The 22,838-nt window shown below is 45.9% G+C and overlaps 2 protein-coding genes across 5 annotated transcripts; one reads left to right on the plus strand and one right to left on the minus strand.

Moving 5' to 3' along the window:
- DYDC1 (DPY30 domain containing 1) lies at positions 1-14,887 on the minus strand. The gene is made up of 7 exons (XM_004467373.4): positions 14,784-14,887; positions 10,749-10,918; positions 10,311-10,412; positions 7,251-7,343; positions 2,651-2,704; positions 1,805-1,909; positions 1-79 (listed from the first exon to the last, which is right to left on the minus strand). The coding sequence occupies exons 2-7, from the start codon at positions 10,893-10,895 to the stop codon at positions 50-52; spliced, it is 531 nt and encodes a 176-aa protein (XP_004467430.1). The 5' UTR covers positions 10,896-10,918; positions 14,784-14,887; the 3' UTR covers positions 1-49.
- Positions 14,722-22,838, plus strand: DYDC2 (DPY30 domain containing 2). 4 transcript variants are annotated; one of them, XR_009186281.2, is made up of 4 exons: positions 14,722-14,943; positions 17,335-17,417; positions 18,052-18,197; positions 22,608-22,838. XR_009186281.2 is itself a non-coding variant. In XM_058299375.2 (4 exons), exons 1-4 carry the CDS (start codon positions 14,940-14,942, stop codon positions 22,764-22,766), a joined length of 432 nt encoding a protein of 143 aa, XP_058155358.1. In that variant the 5' UTR covers positions 14,856-14,939; the 3' UTR covers positions 22,767-22,838. The 4 variants fall into 4 exon arrangements, 1 of the variants encoding a protein (XP_058155358.1); XM_058299375.2 differs by lacking the exon at positions 17,335-17,417 and adding an exon at positions 18,483-18,605 and having other exon boundaries at positions 14,856-14,943; XR_009186283.2 differs by having other exon boundaries at positions 14,935-14,966.

A 22,838-nucleotide genomic window follows, 5' to 3' on the forward strand; every position in this document is an offset into this window, starting at 1 on the left:
TTTCAAATTTGAAACGAGGAAAAATTTATTGTTCTTACGTTGCTCGATCCTACAAATCTTGATCAAGATTTAATGCAACCTAAAAGCAAAATAAAAAGTAAAGATGCTTTAATACAACTGGGTGAAAATATGCACGCCAAAGGAAACAGAGACAGAGTTTAGGTCAAGCCTGTGTGACTGTGTACAGCTCTCACGTTGTCATCGACCCACTTTTCTTCTACTTTCGCTGCTATTTCTCTGCCCCTTCTTACGGGAGCCTCTCTCCTCCTGCCTGTGTTCTCTCCTGAGCTGCCTGCTCACGTCCTTGGCTTCGCTTAGCACATACGCTCGTGGCGTCGAACTGGTCTCTTCTGCCAGACCTCGTCCCTGTCCTCCCGTGCCGTGCACATCACCCGGTCTTTGGACACTTTCACCTGGATATCTCAGAGCTACCTGGAATTCTGAAGCCAGTCGTTTCAAAAAACCTCCTTCCTCTTCCTCTGCTCCCCAAGTCCCCTCAAGGTGAAACTCTACACCCAGTGGCCGAGGCAGAAGCCCTGGCCTCTCATTCCTTGACAGCATCTTGCTCTCCCCTTCCTGCGGGCCTCAGCTCAGGCTGGTTCCTTCAGGCTCACTTGCTCAGGACGTCTTCCCTGACTCATCCCCACTGGGTCCAGGCCCCCCTCTGCCCTCTCAGAGCCCTTCCCACCGGCCCGATGTCCCCAGTCATTTGCTCATTGATCTTCTCTAGCTATGGCCAAGACACAGTCCACTTTTCTCTATTTCTGCTGAAAGTGCCGGAGCACAGTGGACATTTAATACAAATGTATCCATGACCGCCTGGCATGGAGCCCGTTAGCTGCACTCTCTGAACAGCACTTAGAAACACCATTTACCTCAAGCGAACCACCTCGTCTCGCTCTAGATGGCCAGGTAGCCTCCTCGCTGGCCTCTCAAATCTATTCCTCCTGTCTCCTCCCTGCCCTGGGCCCAAGGTTTGGATCCTACCAGACTCCATGCCCCCAGCACGTCTCAGGCTCTGGGTCCTCTCTTCTCTGGGTGTCCACACCCCTGCGCCCTCTGCCTGGAGCACTGTCCTCAGTGCCCTGCCCTCCTTCAGGAAGCCTTCCCTGACCAAGTCCTCAGCTGGGTCTGCTGCCCCATTCTGCGGGTCCACACTAAGCGGCCAAAGTTTCCTCTGCCAGGGCCGGGTTTACACCTGCTGATCTGCTTAACCACCAGTAACTCCTTCTGCTCTCGGAAGCATCACTCTAACAAAGCTCGTTAACTGCGCCTCCAGCTCTGCGTCCCTCCCACCGGGTCAAAGCTTCCTGTCTGGTTCACAGCAGCCTCTGGTACAGGGCCTGGCACACATGTACCTGGACGCTGTAAAAGCATGCTTACTCTTTAGCATTTTTATCTGGTTCTGGGGTTTGTTGCTGAGAGCTAAATGTTGGCTCCTAAAATTCAAGGATTATGTCTAAATCCATATTGTGAAAAGACTTTGAGATTTTCAATGCTGAACTCCCAAATACACAGACATCCTCGTTTGCCACCTTCTGCCCGGGAGGGCACAGCTCAGAACTCACTAGATTTGCCTCTGGCTACTCTCCCATCAGTGATGACACATTTGTGAGGAGCTGGGCACAAGCTCACGAGCGAGCAGGGAGCAGTTAGGGACAAGCTCAGCCCCCAGAAGACAGGTGTACTTACCACGAAGGAAAGGGCCCTTTTGCCAGCCACCTCTGGCATCATCCGCACTGGGCTTTACCAAAGGAAAAACTATAATCTGGTTTTTACAGAACATTTTCCTGCAGACACTTACATCAGATAGCATCGGTTCGTCGAGCTCTTCCACTCTGCTCAAGTTAGGGGCTCCGTACCGGTCACTGATCTCAGCTAGCGTTTTGCCAGAGTCTGCTGCTGCTTCCTACAGTTAAAAAGCCAGTTTCTGCTCTTAAATGATTTCGAATTTAACATAATACTTTTCTTCTGATTTTGATAGGAAATTTCCAAATTGCTGTGTCAAAACTCAACCTCCTTAATTACTCTAATGAGTCAATGCCTATAAATGACAAGGATTCTAGGAATAAATGTTAAAACTTATAAAGTACATTCAGAAATTTATTTTTTTCTTTTTTTAAATTTCTTTATCTTTATTTTTTTTAATGTTACATTCAAAAAATTTGAGGTCTCCATATACCCCCCACCCCCTCACCCCACTCCTCCCATAAAAACAACCTGCTCCAACATCATGGGACATTCATCGCACTTGGTGAACACATCTCTGCGCACTGCTGCACCACATGGCCAGTGATTCACACCATAGCCCACACTCTTCCCTAGTCCACCCAGCGGGCCATGGGAGGACATACAAAGTCCTGTAACTGTCCCTGCAGAAATTTAATATGTATAATTGTAAGTAATTCATGGCTAATTCTCAGACACTCTGGCTTTGAAGAATAGAAACACAAACTGAATATCTAACTTTATGAGATTTTGCTTCCAAGCACATCCTATTTGTAATCCATTATTACTGAAATATTTATATGTGGGTTATCAGTTTTGGGAATATCCTTATTCAAAATTTAGCTACTAATATATCAAAATTAAGCTTTACTTTCCAGGAGTCCTCATTTCACACAACGAAAAAATAACTTTTCTTTCTCACCTCTGCATGTGCAGCATCGTCACCCTTACTCATATTTTCCATATCCTTTCTTTCCTAAAATAGTTAAAAATAAAGGAAATACTCTGAATATACTTTTCGTTTTCATTCTTTTTTAACTGTCAAGCATTTTCACTTTTACATAATGCAGGGATCAACTTAATAGCAAAAACGCTGTCACTCTTAAGGAGTGCACAGCTTCCCCTAAAGCTGCAGGTTACCGTCTCATTTCATACTCTATTCTAACAGGAAAAAAGCCATGTTACTCTCAGTGGGAGCTGGAGTCTGGCCTCACCACAACAGGACTGCTGACAAGACTGCTCTCATGTCCTTGGAATGATTGCTGTCAAATAGCCATTGGCAATTTTAATGAGAATTAAAATTAATTAATTAAAATTAATTTTAATGAGTATTCATTTTACAGATTAATTCGCTGTATTGCCACATACCATTCATAGGAAAAAGCGCATCTAGGAAAATAAAACTTTCAATTCCCATCAGTTACTTTGCCTTCTTTCTGTTTCAAAAACATGTTTAAAACAATCCGCCCAGCACGTGGTGTTCGTTTAGGGGGCGTGAGCCTCTCATCAGCTGGAGAAGGAGGCGAACACTCTGAAATTCAAGTCCCCAGACACCAGCCAAGCTGGCATGCATCTCGGGCTGACTGCGCCACTCTTTTCTGCTTGGACAACTTATTTACTATAAAACTCATTTAAGGAACTGAATCCACACATAACTGAATGCAAGGCTCAAACAAGGCTGATTTCTGTGTTAGGTAAGAATCTGGGTTTTTTTCACCCATTTGATGTAAGACCCAGAAGTAAACATATACAACCTTTATGGAGTCATGTCTCCACTCTGGAAAAACCATATTTTGACTTTATTTTTCCCTTTTTAATGGGTATGCAGCTATCATGAGAGCTGGCAATAATTCTTTATTCATTTTACCTTTTGAAATCATTATACGGCTTTACAATGATTTAGGACATTTGAAAAATGAAATAGACAAACATTAAAACTGAAGATAAACACTAGCAAATGCAAAAAGTGACAAGCACAAATATAAATAAAATCTTAGAACAAGAGATTTTACAGAGAACTTGCAATTAAGTAGAGTTTTGCATATAGTTGAGGAAGAAGTAAATATTTCTAAAAGAATTAATCTGGCCCAAGTGACTATCCAATGTAGGAATCCTTTCCATAACACCCGGGCAATTCCTCTGTCATACTCTGAGCACTGAAGTAGGACTACCTTGCCAACATGGGGGCTTCTTAGAGGATATGGAAACATTCTTCCAGCCAAGTCAAGCCCGGCTACGCCTCCATCACTTCACTCGAAGGCAGGGGGGGACCTAACCAAGCCCGAGCTGGGAAGATGAGGATCGGGTGGCCGTGCATATGACCACCCTAATGATGGGTGGCCCTCTTTTCCCAGGTCGCTCCTTTCTCCAGGGAGCGTCCATGTTATTGTGGGACCCCTTGCACCCCAGCCACAGGAATGGCCACTTGACACAAACTAAATCAGTCAGAATCCTTCCCCTACATCTTCCCCATTCCCCTCAGACCGTAGGAGCCGCAACATCATGAGGTGCTGTGCTCACGCTGGGCCGCAGTGGCAGGGGTGAGAGCCCTGTGGGCATCTGAGCGCCTTTCCCTCAGCGGACTGGGAGGCACAAGTGCGCCGTGTCCTGCTCAGGCTAACTGCCCGCTCTTGCTTCAGCCCAAGCTCTTTCCATGCCAGCCCATGCTTGTGTGCAGCCCAGTGAAGAAGGTCTTGAGCGACGGGTGGGAAACATTCGTTCTATTTTTTTTTTAAAGATTTATTTATTTTTATTTATTTATTTATTTCTCTCTCTCCCCTTCCACCCCCCACCCTGGTTGTCTGTTCTCTGTGTCTTCTTTCTTTGTCCGCTTCTGTTGTTGTCAGCGGCATGGGAATCTGTGTTTCTTTTTGTTGCGTCATCTTGTTGTGTTAGCTCTCCACGTGGGCGGCACCATTCCTGGGCAGGCTGCACTTCCTTTTGCGCTGGGCGGCTCTCCCTATGGGGCACACTCCATGCGCGTGGGGCTCCCCTACACGGGGGGACACCCCTGCGTGGCAGGGCACTCCTTGCGCGCATCAGCACTGCACATGGGCCAGCTGCACACGGGTCAAGGAGGCCCGGGGTTTGAACCGCAGACCTCCCATGTGGTAGACGGATGCCCTAACCACTGAGCCAAGTCTGCCGCCAAAACATTGGTTCTTGAAGTTACTGTGACTGGTCACAGGGGCTGGTGGTGGCTGCAGATGGTGGAACAACGTGTGTGACCCTCTGGAGCCACAAAGCAGAGTCCAACCCTCTTATAAACCGTAGGCTCCCAAGCAGGCAAGCTCAGTGAAAAACAGCTTCACTTCCCTCAGCACGGCTGATCACCATCTTCTTGAGATTTCATTTCAGATCACCAGTTCTTAATTGAAAAGAAGGGGTGTGTACTTATCTCTGTGTGTGTATAAGTCCATGGGCCCTTCTACAGTTAGGGCCAGATAACATTAGCATCTGTTCTTTTTAAACTGTGTACAGGGCTTTGAATTTATCCTTTAGAAAGTTACCTTGTTGCATTCAACTCACCCAACTTTCAAAAATTGCTTTACATAGTTATGCTATCATCTAAGCCCTTAATAAATGTATTAAACATATTCTATAAAACCTGCTTCTATTTTCAATTTTAATTGTCAACTAAATAAGGGGAATAACATAGAGGTGTGATGATCAGAATGTGAAAAACGGGACAGCAGCTATAAATATACAATATGAACTTTCTAGTTGAAAAGTAGAACTCAGTTAGTCAGAAGTTTGGTCCACATGACACACACTTCTTGGATACTGGAAACATTGGTCAAACTAGAGGCTCAATGTGTACAGGCACAGTCAATGGAGATGGGGCTGTTTAATAATAAGTTACTGCAGTTTATCCTAATGAAAGACAAGAAAAAAATACATATAAAAACCTACCTTAAATGTGAACTATCATTGTCAATACATCTAACATGAAGAAGAGAGATGCACTACTGTCTTGAGATCTGAAATCCCTATATTACGAAGAACTGAGCATCAGCTGCCACAGTTAGGAACAACTAACTCTTTTTTTTTTTTTTTTTTTTAATTTTTTTATTTTTTATTGACTTTGTAATAATATTACATTAAAAATATATATGTGAGGTCCCATTCAACCCCATCCCCCCACCCCCCCTCTCCCCCCCCAACAACACTCGTTCCCATCATCATGACACATCCATTGGATTTGGTAAGTACATCTTTGGGCACCTCTGCACCTCATATACATTGGTTCACATCATAGCCCATACTCTCCTCCATTCCATCCAGTGGGCCCTGTGAGGATTTACAATGTCCGGTGATTGCCTCTGAAGTACCATCCAGGGCAGCTCCATGTCCCAAAGACGCCTCCACCTCTCATCTCTTCCTGCCTTTCCCCATACCCTTCGTCCACTATGTCCACTTTTCCCATTCCAATGCCACCTCTTCTATGTGGACATTGGATTGGTTGTGTCCATTGCACCTCTATGTCAAGAGGAGGGTCAGATTCCACCTGGATGCTGGATGCAATCCTCCCATTTTCAGTTGTAATCACTCTAGGCTCCATGGTGTGGTGGTTGTCCTTCTTCAACTCCATCTTAGCTGAGTGTGGTAAGTCCAATAAATCAGATTGTAGGTGCTGGAGTCTGTTGAGGCTCAGGATCTGGCTATCACATTGTCAGTCCAGAGATTCAAATCCCCTAAATATATCTTAAACCCCAACATTAACTGCACCTCCAGCACATTGGCATGAAAGTCTTATGAAGGGAGATCCCATCTGAGTCCAGATTCATCACACATAAACACCATTTCCAAAGAGGGGCCATCTGCCCTGGTAGTTAACCCCATCGGCCATGACCATAACTCCCGTGGGTCTCTTTAGCCCTCAAAGGAACCAATATCTGGGGGTTGTATCTGCTTTATCTGTCTCTCTGACTCTGCTCAGTTGTGCATGAGGGCAAACCTTCTGCCAGCCTCCAGACTCTTTTTTAGAAACTCGTAGCCATATAAACTCATTTCTCCTTTCCATTTCCCCCTTACTTTAGGTCAAACAGCATTTTAAAGTCATGGTATTTTATGTAGACATGGATATTCTGCTGATCCGCATTGAACCTTCCGTATAAGGTCCTTTTCCAGTTGCATCATCAGTTGGTAGTTGATAGTGGTCCCTCGTTGCCAGGGAGGCTCATCCCCGGGTGTCATGTCCCACGCTGGGGGGAGGGAACAACTAACTCTTGATAAAAATAGTGTCTCTATTAGAGAACTTTTCTGCTCACAAAGCAACTGTTTTGCTCACAGTTCTGCTCACAACAGCCCAGGGAGGTAATGCTAACTATATTACAGTGCTATCCCTATTTTTCACACAGGTAAACTGAGATGGGGTAAAGGTTAGGAAACGTATTTAGGATCATGTGCAGCAGGTCTTTAGCTCGGACTACCATGGTCATTCTGCTGTTACACCTGGGAGAAACAGGCTGAGGATTCTAAAGATTTTAAATAAAACAGACATCTTTAAAACTTCAAATTACCTTCTCTAATTGTTCCTGAACTCTCTGTAATTCTTCTATTCTCTGTCTTTCTTTTTCTTGCATTTCCAGCTCCAGTTGTAACTCCAGTTGTTGCTAAATATTCAGAAATAAGAAGTCATACTAGAGTCAGTTGAATTGCAAGGAATTATTGTTCTTAGGTGCCCCAAATAATTAAATTATAGGAGTAGAAGGAGAGTGGTTGATGTTGAAAATAGAGGGGGTGTCCACACAGCCAGCATTCCATGGAGGCAAGGGGATGTGGGGCTGGCACCCAGGTTAGACAGGTAGAAGGGCACCCCTTTGGGTATGGGAGGCAGGGGGTGGATGGCATAGTATGTGCAGCAAGAAGCTGGAAGCCATTTCTGTGTGATGGTTCCTGTCTTCTTTATGAAGTAGGGCCCTACTTATCCATCAGGGATGAGGTGGTTAGGGAGGAGAGCAGGGGCAGTGGCGAGGGTTTGAAACGGTGGCCTTAGAAAAAGGACAGAGAGCTGGCCAGGGGAACAGCGCCGCTTGGCAGCTTGTGAGCCCTGGTGTTGCTGGGGCCGAGCATTCACGGGGTGCCATTTGCTTTGACTGGTGAGTGTGTGGTTCTCTCCACTCCAACTTAGGCACTGGAGGGAAGACGTGGAGGAGACAAACACATTGGGCTAGAAGGACTGGGGACCTGAAGATGCTGATTAGAGAACAGCTGAAGGGATGGGTGATGGAGTAGTAAACTGGACAAAGGACAGTTCCAGAGGGGCTTCTGAACTAATTCAATTTATAGAAGAACTTTTGAACTAAATTTAAGTCACTTCTACAGTGTTACCATATTGAGTTCTCTAGAGGCTAGATATGAGTCTACACATTGAAGAAAGAGAAAGAAGCCTATTATTTGGATGTTTTGATAGAAAGGAAAATATAGACCTGACAATTAGTTTCTCTGCTTAATCCCCCATCCTTTGAGACCCAGGTAGAAAATTCTAGGGACCTGAGTTTGCTACCCTTAGATAGATAACTTTTGAAAACTCTGTTGCTTCTGAGTCTGCGTTTTAAGTCATTAGCTTGTTCTGGAGAAAGTGCAGTGTTGACGTGGGTATCAACCTATGATCCAAACAGGCGAAGGCCTCCAGGCCGCAATATCCCTTGAATGAGGATCTGCCCTTCTCTTACCAGGGCCTCCAGCTGGTTGTGGTGCTCCGTCCAGCAGAATAAGGAGAACTGCCCAATGGTTCTCATCCGGGTTTCATTAGTTCTCTGGTGCAACTCCAAGGTAGTTACATCAGAAATGGGGAGATACTTAACTTTCTTAGACTCATCGACTTTATCTTACTTAGAATAACAAAAAAAAGATTTTTTGAAGAAAAGTGAGGTCATCTAATCTTTTCTTTTCTTCTTTAGCAGTGTAGGTTAAAAAAAGAGAGAGAGAGAGAAAGCACAGAGTTCCTATATATTACCCCTGCTTACATACACCAGTTTTCCCTATTACACTTTACATTAGTGAGGTACATTTACTACACTTGATGAACCAATATTGTTATAATGATATTAACTAAAGTTCATGGTTCACTTTAAGTTTCATTTTTTGTGTTGTAGAGTTCTATGGATTTTGTTTTTTTAGGGTAAAATTTCACAGTACTAGAAATCAAGCCTTATCGTGCCTTTAGCAGTGCATTGAACCCTGAACATCATATTAGGGGTGGAAGGCGGAATAATATTCTGTGGACAATTTTATGACCATTTAAAGAAGTGGATTGGTGGGCAGACACAGATGAGAGAAGGACAGGGGAATGTGGGGAGAACGATGGACAGGGAGGAGCTTAAAAAAGAGAGCAGTGCTGAGAGGAAGAGGAGCCAAGCGGCATCTTGGTGCGCCCAGCGGAGAGTCAGGGCTCTGGCCACCACCTGACAAGAGCAGTTACCATGTTAGGGTGGTATTCCGACAGGAAATGCCTTGAAATTTTTAGGAGCTCTCCAGCAAGTCCAATTCCTTATGGAGAGTGAAGTTATTTTTATTGCCATTTTCTGTTTAAGAGCTTATTTTTGAATTAAATTGTTTAGATCTTTATTTGAATGACTTTCTAATGATATTGCTCATATTGTGAAAGAATTAGGTTTTGAACATTTCTGAAAACGTTAAGTAACTGGTTATGTTGACCAATCTAGATGATACTTAACTGCACTTTGCATGAATTGCTGAAAAATTGGAGTTATTTCACTTCCTTTGCCAATATCTGAACATTGATTCAAATAATATTGTTCCAGCATTTCATCTACTGACTTCCATCACTTTTATCTTAGTGGGGATAATATACAGTTAGGAATACTAGGAAATTACCTTTAAAAGCCCTTTGTGCCTAAATAGTAATCATTATCTATTTATTTTAAAATTGAATGCCTTTTTTTCTAAAGATTTACTTATTTATTTTTCCCCCTTCCCCTCCTCCTGCCCTGCTGTTTTTGCTGTCCGTGTTTTCTCTTCTCATTTTCTCTCCTCTAGGGTTCACCTGGGGACCTCTGATGGGGAGAGAGGTTCCCTGTCAATTGCGCCATCTCAGTTCCTGGTTTCTGCTGCGCTTCACCTTATCTGGGCTCCAGCCCACTGTCCCCTTGCCTCCAGGGAATGCTGGCTGTGTGGACACCCCCTCTAAACATCAACCATTCTCCCTCTACTCCTTCCCAGGAAAACCTCCCGAAAGCATCACCTGCACTCACTGCCTTCCCTGCTCAACCCCAGCCCCCACCACTCCACCCACACCACTCTTGCCAAGGTCACAGTGGCCTTGAAAGGAGCCCTTTTCAGTCCTGCTCTCACTCAGCCAGCAACAGACACAGCTGACCACGCAGCACTCCCCAAACGCTCTCCATCCCCTGGCTTCCACGGCAGCACACGCCCGGGCTTCCTGCTCACCGAGGCTGCTTCTCCAGCAAGAAAAGGACACGCAGGTACACAAAGGCGAAGCCAGCAGCAGCCCGTGCCTGAGCAAGCAGGGCAGTGGTTTTTCGGGTTGGACTGCAGCATTCGGAGGCTGGAGCCCCTAACCCCACGACCACCTCCCAACGCTCCCTCTGTCTCACCTGCTGAAACAGGAGTGCCTCCGCTCTGAGCCGCTCCATCATCTCCTGCTCCATCAGCGCTAATTCTCTTTCACGCTCCAACTCAGCCATTTCTTTTTGTTTCTAGCATTGTTTAAAAACAAAGCCATGTGATTAATTAGAAAGCAACAAAACAATTTGTAAAAACAGCCTTAAAAGAATTCTAAATCATCACCAATAGAGCAAGAATTAAGCAAATTATAGCCTACCATTTAGAAACTATGTAATTTAGGGAGATGTGTGCCTTGTTTGAATAAAAAGCACAAAAATTAAATTATACATTGAGTGTGATCACAACTTTTGCATGATGAACGTATTTTTATAATAGTAAGAAATAATATTGAACTTTTTTTAAAAAGCAGACAAATTGGACCACTTATTTTAACCTTCTAGTTTTCGAAAAGTAGATCCACACTTAACCTGTTGTTCCATGGTCACATTTTCCTTATACTTGTAAATCCACAATGCTAAATATTCTATTGGATCCACTGGGCGAATTCTTGCCACTTCTGCAAGGCCTTGAGTGAGACATCTTCCAAGGTATTTCCGAAGATATAATGACTCCATTTCTAACTCCTAAATAAAAATTTCTAAAACAAAAAGTTTTGCATTAGTGCAGGAAATTTTCAAGTAACACACAATAAGAGTCAAGTCCAGGAGGCAAACAAAGGGTTTCCCACAGCACCCGTCGTGGGCACCTACCACCAGGGGTGGCAGGAGCAAGCCCAAGAAACCTCCACCGTTTCCAGAAGTCACTATAACTAAAATTGCTTCGGAATCCTGAAAGGCTCTCAAGTCCAAGAGAGAGAAATGGGGTGCTGCAATGATTGTGAGGCACCAGCAAAGCATGCCTCAACCCATCCTCATAGCATCCCCAGAAGAGGAAACGCAGACCCAGGGAGCTGAGGTGAGCAATCCGGGACCACACGACTGGCACATGGCGGAGGTGGGATCTGACTCAACTCCTGATTCCGGAGTCCTCACCCTAGATGCTCATCCCAAGCCATGAGAGCCATGTCTATAAAACTTCACAATAGTAGAAGGGGGGAAGGAAGGAAGACCCATGAACTTCCCAGGCCAAGAGAATAAAAAATCCAGCCTCCAAAGAAGAGCCTAGAGAAGCGGATGAGGCTCACACAGTTGGGTGCCCACCTACCCCATGGGGGAGGTCCTGGGTTCCGGTTCCAGTGCCTCCTAAAGAAGATGAGCAGACACCACGCCCACCGTGAGCAAACACCTAAACGAGCAGAGGAGATGCCATGAGCCAGCAGGTGCCACAGCCCGCAGATGTGGCTCAGGCCATTGGGCACTCACCTCTCATGTGAGAGGTCCCGGGTTCAGTTCCCAGGGCCTCCTGGAGAAGCCGAGGAAACAATGAGCATTCAGACAGACAAGAGAGTCATCGGGAGTGGGGGGAGCAGATGAATTTTAAAAATAAAGTTAATAAATAAATCTTTTTTAAAAAGAACCACAGTCAGGGCTGCTTTCCTCTCCCGCTCACCTCCAGACATCTCCCCTGGCCCCAGCAGGCCCTGGGCCGGGATATGCAGCCTTTCTGCTGACCACGCCTTGCCCTCCCGTCTCCGTGGCTCTTGCACAAGATCCCTCTGCCTCAAACATCCACTCACCCTCCCACAGCTGGAAGCATCTGCTTGCCTCCGACACCTGATCACCTCTCCCTGTCTGAGCGGTCCCCCTTTTCCCAGGCAGCTCACACAGTGCTTGTCGCAGTAGCTGAGCATTCCCTCCCACCAGAAGACAAGCTGCCCCGGCTCCCTGAGGAGGGTGCTTCAGTCGTACGGTTGACACAGCTGGGTCTCCATGGGGACACAGAAGGAACGTCCCAAACTACTCAGATATGACAAGGAACAGTAAAAAGAAAAAGTAGGGGAGAAGATGTAGTGCAAGCGAATGAGCACCTGCATCCCATGCACAAGGTTCTGAGTTTGATCCCCAGTGCCTGCTAAAAGCAAAGTGGCGAAGCAGACTTGGCCCAATGGATAGGGTGTCTGCCTACCACATGGGAGGTCCACAGTTCAAACCCCGGGCCTCCTTGACCCGTGTGGAGCTGGCCCACGCGCAGCACTGATGCGCGCAAGGAGTGCCCTGCCACGCAGGGGTGTCCCCCACATAGGGGAGCCCCATGAGCAAGGAGTGCGCCCCATAAGAAGAGCCACCCAGCGCGAAAGAAAGTGCAGCCTGCCCAGGAACGGTGCCGCACACATGGAGAGCTGACACAACAAGATGACACAACAAAAAGAAACACAGATTCCTGGTGCCGCTGATAAGCAGTCACAGAAGAACACAGAGCAAATGAAAACAGAGAGCAGACAATTCGGGGGGTGGAAATAAATCTTAAAAAAAAAAAGCAAAGTAGCAGCCACTGTATGTTGGGAGCATAGAAAGTTAGAAAGGACGCGCCACTCTTAGGCTACTTGTAGTCTTATGGGATGCAGACCCCTCGGAGACTCATGAAATATTTTCCTTATCCAGCCAATCCATGCATGCGCCTATTTTACATCAGGCACCCTGAGAGCACTGGGATCACCAGGCACAGAGTCTGCTCTCAAAGAGCTTACAGAGCAGGGAGGACAGATGATAACCAAATATCCCAGCCACTAAGTGTAAAATTGACAGTGTGGTAAGTGCTACAGAGACCAGGTAACAGGGGAATCTGACCAGGTCGCAAAAGTCACAGGGAAGCTTCCCTGAGCGGTCCATTTGAGCTAAGATCTGAAGGAACGTTAACAGTCAGTCAGCTGGCACATGGCCAGTCCAGAGATTCAAATCTCCTGAGTATCACCAACGTGGAGACAGTGGCCTCAGGAGTTGCTGAAGGCAGGGAGAGGGAAGAAGAGATGTGATGTGGGGGCATTTCCAGGACTTGGAGTTGTCCTAAATGATATTGCAGGGACAGATGCTGGACATTATATATCCTGCCATAACCCACTGAATGGACTGGGGAAGAGTGTAAACTACAACATAAACTACAACCCATGCTGTGTGGCAGTGCTCCAAAATGTATTCATCAAATGCAATGAATGTGCCACGCTGATAAAAGAAGCTGATGATGTGGGAAAAGTGAGGGAGGGAGTGGGGTATATGGGAACTTCATATTTTTTAATGTAACACTTTTTTTGTGGTCTGTGTATCTTTTTTAAAAAAAGACAAATAATTTTTTTTTTTAATTTAAAAGAAAAACGGCCAGGCCAGGAAGGGATGGAGAGCCTGCCACACATATGGAAAAGGTCCTGATGGAGGGTGGGGCGTGGCAATCGTCGGAGATAGCATGCCATTGTGTCTAGACCCCATCCCTAGACAAATCCTAACATTTTACATAGAATTTCAAAAACGCTGATCTCCTGAGGGCTGTGCACACACCCCCATACTTCTATTCCCTCATGCAATGCTGGTAGAAGGGCAAAATGGTGTGGAGGGGACTTTGGCAACAACCAGAACAATTACACGTGTGTACCCTATGAGCCCACGATCTCGCTGCTAGGATTCTCTCTCAAAGATACACTTGCAAAAGTGTGAGATGACAAATACACAAGTTACCTAGCACCATTATTTAGAACAAGTTAACCACTGGAAACCATCAAATGTTCATTGGCAGGGGATGGATGAGATACAGCAGCCCAACGGATTAATAGGCATATGCAAAAAAAGAATGAAGAAAACGTCTAAAATAGGAAGCCATTTTCAGGACACATTGTAAAGGGAAGAAAGCAAGGTGCAAAAAGTATTTATAGTACGTCACCCTTTGTATCAAAAACAGCAAAGAGAAAGGGAAGTGTATGTGTGTACCTATATACATAGTCATAAAAACTAAAAACTCTAAAAACCTAAAAGAAAAAAAAACTGGGCTAAATGTACCCAGTTCTCTCTCAAGTTGGCACTGGTGCCCTAACCACTCAGAGAAAAGAATGATTTTAAGGGCCTTGGAGCACAGCGTTTTGGCTATACTTTTAGTGGTGTATACACTAGAAACAAAAAGAATGACCAAACAAGTTTCAACTTCATTGAAGTGGAGTAACATGAGAGAATGGTCTCCTGCTCCAGAAAGACGAGAACTCCTGGGCAGGGTCCCTACATGTGGGGCCAGGTCCGGACGACCCCGCAGTCTGGGCACCGCGAGCCCCTGCCAGCGCGCCCGGGGCTGGACACTCGCTCCTGCCCCTGACATGGCCACGCCACCCCTCCAAGCTCGTCCAAGGCAGGCTGCTTTTCAGATCCACCAGCAGGCTCAACCGCAGAAAGCCCCTGCCCACAGAAGCAGCTGCCTCAAAGGTAGGAGACCCCTCGCGCACGCTAGCGGGAGAGCCAGCCGAGTGGGAAGGGAGATCCCGGCAGCGATGCCGAAGCTCGCAAATATCTGGGAATCCTCAGGCCCGGGCTTTGACTGGCTTTCCAGCAGTCTCGGTCGGCGAAAAGGGCCGGGGCGGCGCTGCTCACCGCTGAGGGGCTCCCCTGGCCTCGCGAGCCGCCACCGCCAGCCCCGCCTCTGGCGGAACCGCCCCAGGCGCAGCCAGACGCGTCCCGTCGCTAGGTAACGAGTCCGCGCACGCGCCTCGGCTGCCAGGCGCGGGGTAGAGAGGAGGGGGCACGAGGATGGGTGAGCCGAGGGCGTGCGGGAAGGTGGGGGCGTGGGGCAGGGAGGAGGGCGCGCGCGCGTGGGTGAGCAGAGGGCGCGCGGCAGGGAGGAGGGGGCGCGCGCGTGGGTGAGACGAAGGCGCACAGGCGGGTGGGGGCGCGGGGCAGGGAGGAGGGGGCGCGCCTGTCAGGTGTCAGAGAAGGTGCTCGGCAAAGAGGAAGGGTCGGGAGGGCGGGTAAGCAGAGGGCGGGCGCGAGGGGAGGGGGCGCGCTGGAGAGGGTGGGGGCGCGTGGCCTAGAGCAGGAGATGTGAGCCGAGGCGTCCGTGGCTTAGGGGTTGTGCGAGGGGGCGGTGGGCCCTCCCTGGGAGAGGGAAGGGGCGGTGGGTTCCTGGAGGATGCGGGAGTGCAGGAGGACCCGAAGTCCGCTGGGTCTGCGGAGCTGTCGCCGCGGGCGCGATGGCCCTCGGGCCCTGGGCTCCGGCCGGGCGGCGCAGCCTTCCCAGGCCTCTGGTCCACGCGCCGCCCTCCGCCAGCATTTCCCCCCGAGCGCTTCTGTTGTCGCGTTTGCGCGGAGCCCTGCTGGGAGGAGGGGCCTCAGTAAAAGTGGGTTGAGGTCATGAGAGCCGCAGGGAGCCCTTTCCTCGGCGCCAAAGCCTCAGCGCCCCTCGCTGGCTTTTGCTGAGCACTCAGGCCGGGCCAAGAGCTAGGACATCGTGAAAACGAGCCCAGCCCCTGTCCTCAAGGCCACAGACGAGAAGGACCCGCGGGAGCAGAGCCTCAGGGAGCTCTGGGACAGTCTGAGAAAGGCCCACTGCATAGGGTGGGGGGGCGTGGCCTGAGCCTAGGCAAAACTGCAAAGTCCCTTTTGAATATAAAGTAACAGAGCCCAGGTTCCAGGAATTAGTGTGTGGACATCGTTGGAGGGCTGTCATCCAGTCTAGCGCACGATGTTCTCCCTGAGAAAAAGGATGTTCTCTTATTTACGCTTATTTCAGTGATCGAAATCAGGAAATTTAACCCTGAGGCAATTCTATTGCGAATTCTGAAGTTCATATGTTCAATAACTTCATATCTAAATGTATCCAATTTTTAAAATGTCCTTCAAAGAATTATTTTTTCTGGTCCAACCCACACAGGATTGTTATTCTTGTTTAGTCTCCTTTAATTTGGAATGGCTCTTTGTGTTTTTCTGTGTTGATATTTTAAGGGTACAGCCAGATTATAGACTGTCCACTTGGTTTCGTTTACTGTTTCCTCCATTAAATTCAGGTTTGCCTTATGGGAAGGAACCCCGGAAATGTATTGTGTCCTCAGTGTATCACCTCGGGAGACACTTCTTGGTGATGTTTGCTTTGACTCCTGGGTTAAGGCAGGGTCCAATTTTCACCACTATATTTCTATATTTACCTTTGGAGTCAACACGTAATTTTTTGAGAAAAACTGTGAGGCTTTGGAAATAGCCTTTTCCTTATCAATTTTTGCCAAGTTTTGGCACTCATTGATTATTTTAACTGCATTTTTCTTTCCGTATTTACTAGTTGCCATTCTATTTAAGGAAGACATTCCTTTCTTCCCCACGCCTTCACTTACTTAGTTACTTTTTCTCCTCTGAATTCATAGATTCTTATTTTATACAATGAGTTATAATCCATTACGGCCATTATTTCTTTTCATAGTCAGATTGACCCAGATTTGACTAGTAAAAGCCCTTTCAAGCTGGCTTCCGTGTGTCCAATCATTTTATTTCATTTTATTTTATTTTACATTTTCTTACGATTTGGCACACAAAAAAAAAATGTTTCAGGATCATTGGATCTTTCTTGCCCCAGGCTTGTAACCAGCTATTTCTCCAAGGAACCCTGATGCCTTTTAAATGGGGAGGCTATTAAAAAACAAAATCTCGGGGAGCAGATGTGGCTCAAGCTTCCCACATGGGAGGCCCCAGATTCGGTTCCTAGTGCCTCCTAAAAAATAACAGTAGTTAAATAAAAACAAAACCTGGATGCTAAGTGTGCTTACTGCTGCTGGAGTGTGGAGAGACTTAGGAAATCTATTTCTTTACTACATCCATATCTATCTATTCTTCCAAGCTTATTCTGAGAAATGAAAGCCAAAATCAATTACATCAACAACAACAAAAACTGAAAAATGCCTCCAGAAAGTCCTAAGACTGGATCTAAGCCTGTATTATTTGCCAGGCTCTTTTGGAGTTAAACTAGTAAATTTCAGAAATGTGGAGTTGGTCGGGAATAGGATAGGGGCCAGGCCATTTCATGACCCAGTCTTCCTCTTTAACAGCTAAGACTTATTAAACACCACGTGCCAGGCACTGAGCTAGGTGCCTTTCATGTATCTCTTCTTAAAACCCTTGCAATCGTCAGGTACATACTTCTGTTATTTCTGTTCTACAGGTGAGGAAACTGAGGCTCAGAGACCCTGAGTGACTTGCTAAAGATCACACAGCTGGGAAGTGGCAGAGCCGGCCTGGAGTTTGGTCTGTCTGAATCTGCAGTCTGCGGCCACACTGTGCCCCTAAAGCTACCCTGCCACTCCTGCCGGGCAGTGTGCCTCAGGCTACTCTGCCTCCAGCTCTTGGAGTCTTATTGATAGTCAATCCAGGGGGCCAACCCAACCTAAGCAATAGAGAAGGGGATCTGTATCCTGTGCAAGCAGAGCCCCTGGCCAGCTCCGGCTGCAGGGCCTCTCAGGTCCCCTCCCCTCCTCTCTGGCCCTCCCAGGGGTCTCCTGTGAAATAAACAAGCCTGCTCACCTGTGTCATAGGTGACTGTGAGCACCAACCTCGCAATCCCAGAGCTGGCCGGGAGCCCAGAGCGCCGCCCCCCCCAGGGACCTCCTTCCTGGTCAGTCATGTCCTCCCTGCAAAGCGGAAGTGGAAACGCTCTGCATCCCTAACCACCTGTGCGTTACAGTTCTCTCGGGCTGGTGACCCCTCGCTGGAGAGGCTGAGGGGGAAAGTCCACTAAAAGAGCCATTGGCAAGAATGCGTTTGTTGGTTCTTTCTGGAAAGAGTGGGATCCAGAAATATTTCATATTTACCCTGAAATTGACCTGAGCTGGTTAAAATCAGGTGGGATCTCTAAAACAGTGTGCCTGTCCTCTGTCCCCAGGCCCAGGATGGACGCTGAAGAGCTGCTTTGGAAATGGCCTGGCCCAGGCACTGGCAGAAGTAGCGAAGGCTCGACCCAGCGACCCAATAGAGTACCTGGCTCACTGGCTTCGTCATTACAGCAAAACCGCTCCGGCCAAAGAAGAGGTGTGTGTGCCCTGGTCTGCCTGGGCTGGGGGGCTCTCCAGCTCTCTCCACAGGAGTTCTGAGCTGGCCTGGGGAGTTTCTTGGTTTATCCAACATGCTAAGATTGTTTGGAACCAAATAATCCCGACGTGTGGGAAATCCAGCTCAGAGGAGCTGTGGGTTGGTAGGTTTGGCGCTTGCTGGCAGACTAGAGCTAGTCCTGGGGCCATAGGTCTGTCTGAACTGAGGGAGAGCCCATCTGTGCCTGCTCCCCAGTGCTGACCCAATGCCACTCTATCACCCTAGAACATGCAAGAGAAGACAGAGCCAAAGGAGGGATGTAGCAGCAACCTCAAGGAGGTAGAAAGGATGGAAATGCTGAGGCAAGGAGAGTGTCGGGGTCAACAGCTCTGTGAAAAGAGTCAGGAGGTAAAAGGAGGCACTCACGGGCACCAGGAAATCCACAATGTAAAAGACATCAAGACTCCTCGCAGCCTACTTTCCCCCCCATATTTATATTTTTATGTATAAACCAATCTTATTGACAATCCCTATCTATGAAAAAGAAATTTAAAATGACAATTCCATTTTGGAATTTAGGAAATACCTTTAGTGTTACTAGTTTTAAAAAAGCAGATTTTTTTTAAAAAGTTGTGAAGGAAGATGGGAAATGAGAACCAACCAGCATGTGCCTTTCTCTGTGCAAGTTCTCCATTTTAGGAAAAAAGTTTATATGTAAGGTGCGGTTATGGAAATTGATTCCCTTTGTTAGAACAAAATAAACAAGAGAGAACCAAACAGAGATCTAAAACAAAGCTGAATTTATTGCTTACCTGGCAGAGGAGAGCTGTGTCATTCAGGTATGTGTTACTCTCCAAGAAAAAGTGGAAAGGGCAAAGAGGTGGATGGACATCAGATAAGATGATCGTTTCTGGTTAGTTCACGAGGTTGATTGCAAATATTTCCTTGCTATCGGTCACCTCCGTATTTTTTGTCACCAGGACCAGGAAGCCTGATTTCAAGCAGGCTCGGCATGGGTTGTGTAAGATTTCTGCAGGCCTGCTGATTTAGTTGGTGGGCTTATAGGCACATACTCGAAGCTTGGCAAGATTTTTTTTCTTAATTTGGTGAAGCCATCTTTGCAGATATGTCAAAAGAGAAGCAGAAACAAAATGCTGTGTGTGGTAGAAATCATATCCACCTGCAGGAATAAAGAGACGCTCCATAGAGGAGGTAGCATCTGAGTCGGGCCTAAAAGGAAGCCGGCAAAGGTTGCCCTTGTGCTGGTTTCTCTTCAGTAAGCCAAGGCAGCTTGGAATATATAAACCATAATTTTGTTTCTAAGTACAAAAGTGATTCCCTTTCTTGATAAAGATGGGAAGCATGCAAATGTTTTAGAAATACGCTTTTATGTCATCAATATAGGTATTCACTGCGTAGGCAGAGCAGCACTTTGAAGTTGGAAGGGTCTTTAGAGGTCACGTGGTCAAGCACTTCACAGATTGTCTGCAGTGCCCCACAGAGCTCTACAGTGGACCTCAGGCACTTCCTGGCACAGGCGGGCACAGAGGCAACCAGTGGAGCTTCAGCTCTGGGAGTCCTGCTTCGGCCGGACTCTAAGTGCATGATGTTAGGCCGCTGGATATTGTCTCAGCCACTGAGCCTCTGTGCATTTTGAACTCTCTCTTCAATTCAGATCATTTTTACTGATCTGTGTTCAACTTTACTTGTATCTGCCGCAACATCCGATATTTTATTTTTTTATTATCTTTTTTTTTAAGATATATAAATCACACAAAATGTTACAATAAAAAATATAAAGAGGTTCCCATATACCCCACTCCCCACATCCCCCACTCCTCCCACATTGACAACTTCTTTCATTAGTGTGGTACATTCATTGCATTTGATGAATACATTTTGGAGCATTGCTGCACAGCACGGATTATAGTTTATGTTGTATTTACACTCTCTCCCAGTCCATTCAGTGGGTTATGGCAGGATATATAATGTCCTCATTATACCTGAGGTGCTCTCACCACTCCCACATGGTAATAGCACTTAATTGATTAGTATATTTGCTTCACACACATATTTTTATATAGTTGAAACCACAAATTAAGTGTGGCTTGTAGTTTGCTTTTTCTTTCATGTAATGGAATATTTTGCCATCATTTAAAGCAGTGATTATGTTAACTTTTAATATTTGCTCTTTCTGCATTAAGATAATCATGATGTTTCTCCTTCCATTTATTCACTGATGAATTACGTTGAAAAAATTTTCTTATGGTGACCCATCCTGGGGAATCAATAACTTTCACCTTTACTTCCTCTATCTCCTGAAGCAGCTCCTGGATTTATTTTTCTCTCTAGTAGAACACTTTCTCCAAGAATGTTTTCAATGTGGGTTTTTAATATGGCAATCCATCTAAGATCATGTATGCATTAAAATATTTTTATACTGTTGTATTTGAATGATGATTTGGATGGATACAAAATTCTAGGTACGAAATTCTTCTCTAGCTGTATTTTTTAAGTATTACTTGATTTCATTAAGGTAAGTGAACATGTTAAATTTATAATGATTACCACTAAAATAATAAAAATAGAGTATATAGATTTTAGACAAGTAGAAGAAATAAAGAAAACACAATCAATGCAAAAGTAGTTAGGAAATGAAATAAAAAGAGAAGCACAGAAAAAGTAAGATGTATAGAAAAGCAAAGTGTAAGGGTAGATATAAATCCAAGTATGTTGGTGCTCATACAAAATGAAAATGGACTAAATTCATCAGTATAAAATCCAGAGTGTCATATTGGATTTTTAAAATCTGGTTGTATGCTTTAAAACACACTTAAAATATTAAGTCATTAAAATCTGAAACTAAATTAGCCAACAGATCATTATTTTTCCATATATCAATTTCAGGCAAAGTGGAATTTATAGTAAAAAGCATTATTGGGCAGAAATATTTTTATGTAGTAAATTTGGCCATGGACCTGAAAAATTAATGAATGCTTAACTGAATGACATAACTTAAACTATCTTGGAGAGATCACTGGAAAATTGCAGCAAGATATATGTGTGTATATGTATACAAACATACACAGAGACTTCATCAGAGCATTGTTTAGAATACCAAAAATTTTTAAACCACCTGAATGTCTAATTGGTTCGACTCTATGTGGCTGTCCACAGAGTAATGTAAATCCATATTCACTGGTCTGGAAACATGTCCCATGATACCTGTTGAGTGGGAGAAAACAAAAAAGGCCTTCTCATTTGATATAATCCCGTGTATATAAATATGCATAACAGGAATAAAGAGCAAAAGGTGAATATACTAGTGGTTTACACGCTCTAGAATAAAGGCCAGCTACAGTAGAATAAATTGAAATACTTCTTTAAGCTACGCATTCTTGGTTTTCAACCCGGATCTACTGAATTCATAGCTCTGTAAAGTATTAGCAATATGTTGTTGTTTCAAATGTCCTAGGTAATTCTGTTGCAGTTTGACTTGTGAATAACAGCTAATAGTTCTAAATAAGAAAATGATAGAATGTGGTGACCTATTTGCTATGAAGAATGAACATCTAACAAATCTTTTTTTTTAAGATTTATTTACTTATTTATTTACACCACACACACACACACACCCATTGCCTGCTCTCTGTGTCCATTCACTGTGCATTCTTCTGTGTCTGTTTGTATTCTCCTTAGGAGGCACTAGGAACTGATCCCAGGACCTTCTGGAATGGGAGAGAGGTGCTCAATCTCCCGTGCCCCCGCAGCATGCTGGTCTGCTGTATCTCTTATTGTCTCTCCTCTGTGTCTCTTTTTGTTGCATCATCTTGCTGCACCACCTCTCCACTCGGGCCAGCTTCCCACATGGGCCAGCACTCCTGCACAGGCTAGCGCTCTACTCGGGCCAGCTCGCTGCATGGTCCAGCTCTCCGCTCAGGTCAACTTGCCTTCACCAAGAAGCCCCAGGAATCAAACCCTGGACCTCCCATATGGTAGACAGGAGCCCAATCACTTGAGCCACATCTGCTTCCCAGCAAACCTTTATTGAGTACACGAGCAGAGTACTGAGATGGACCCAAAGTGAGTTACAAACAAGTACACAGGGTGCCTTGCCCTTGTGGCACTAGCTCTTGAAATCCTAGGACCAGTCAATGTTGAGTACTAAAGACATGGACCGAGCATTCGATGCTGCTGTTTTGGAGGCCACAGGTTACCACAGGCTGAGACAGTCCAGAAGAGGAGAGCTGAGTGGAATCGATGGGCACATTTGGGTGGAATGGCAGAGATAAACCAGAGCTTTCTAACTTTTTCCAAATAAAAGAGCAAACAGTGATACTGTGTTCTTGCCATAACTGAGGGCTTTTAGTCTCTGCTAATAACATTTTTGCTTTTTTGTTTTCTGTGTAGGCACAAATTCCAGTAGCCGCTTCCACAAAGAAAACCGTATTCGTGCAGGAGAGCAGTAAAGCCCCTGAGACGGGGGCCTTGAACCAGGATCCCCGGCCAGGCCCTTCCACCCTGGCTCCAGGAATGGCTCAGCCAAGTCCCCCTCTAGAGTCAGACTAACTAGAACTTCAAAATGCCCCAGGAAATAACTTAGCAGGAGGCTTGTCAGAATAAAGTTGCTCATGGAAAGTC

The sequence above is a fragment of the Dasypus novemcinctus genome, chromosome 6 (assembly GCF_030445035.2).
Source record: "Dasypus novemcinctus isolate mDasNov1 chromosome 6, mDasNov1.1.hap2, whole genome shotgun sequence".
Classification (NCBI taxonomy): Eukaryota; Metazoa; Chordata; class Mammalia; order Cingulata; family Dasypodidae; genus Dasypus; species Dasypus novemcinctus.

Bases quoted from the DNA above. Each gene is read 5' to 3' on its own strand.
- DYDC2 (XM_058299375.2), top strand. The intron at 18,198-18,482 runs GTGTGTGTGCCC...CTATCACCCTAG, and splicing joins CCGCTCCGGCCAAAGAAGAG to AACATGCAAGAGAAGACAGA. The intron at 18,606-22,607 runs GTAAAAGGAGGC...TTTTCTGTGTAG, and splicing joins TCTGTGAAAAGAGTCAGGAG to GCACAAATTCCAGTAGCCGC.
- DYDC1 (XM_004467373.4), bottom strand. From the start codon at position 10,895: ATGGAGTCATTATATCTTCGGAAATACCTTGGAAGATGTCTCACTCAA. The intron at 10,413-10,748 runs GTTAAGTGTGGA...AAACAATGCTAG, and splicing joins ATGTGACCATGGAACAACAG to AAACAAAAAGAAATGGCTGA. The intron at 80-1,804 runs GTAAGTGTCTGC...TTTTGCTTTTAG, and splicing joins ACGAACCGATGCTATCTGAT to GTTGCATTAAATCTTGATCA.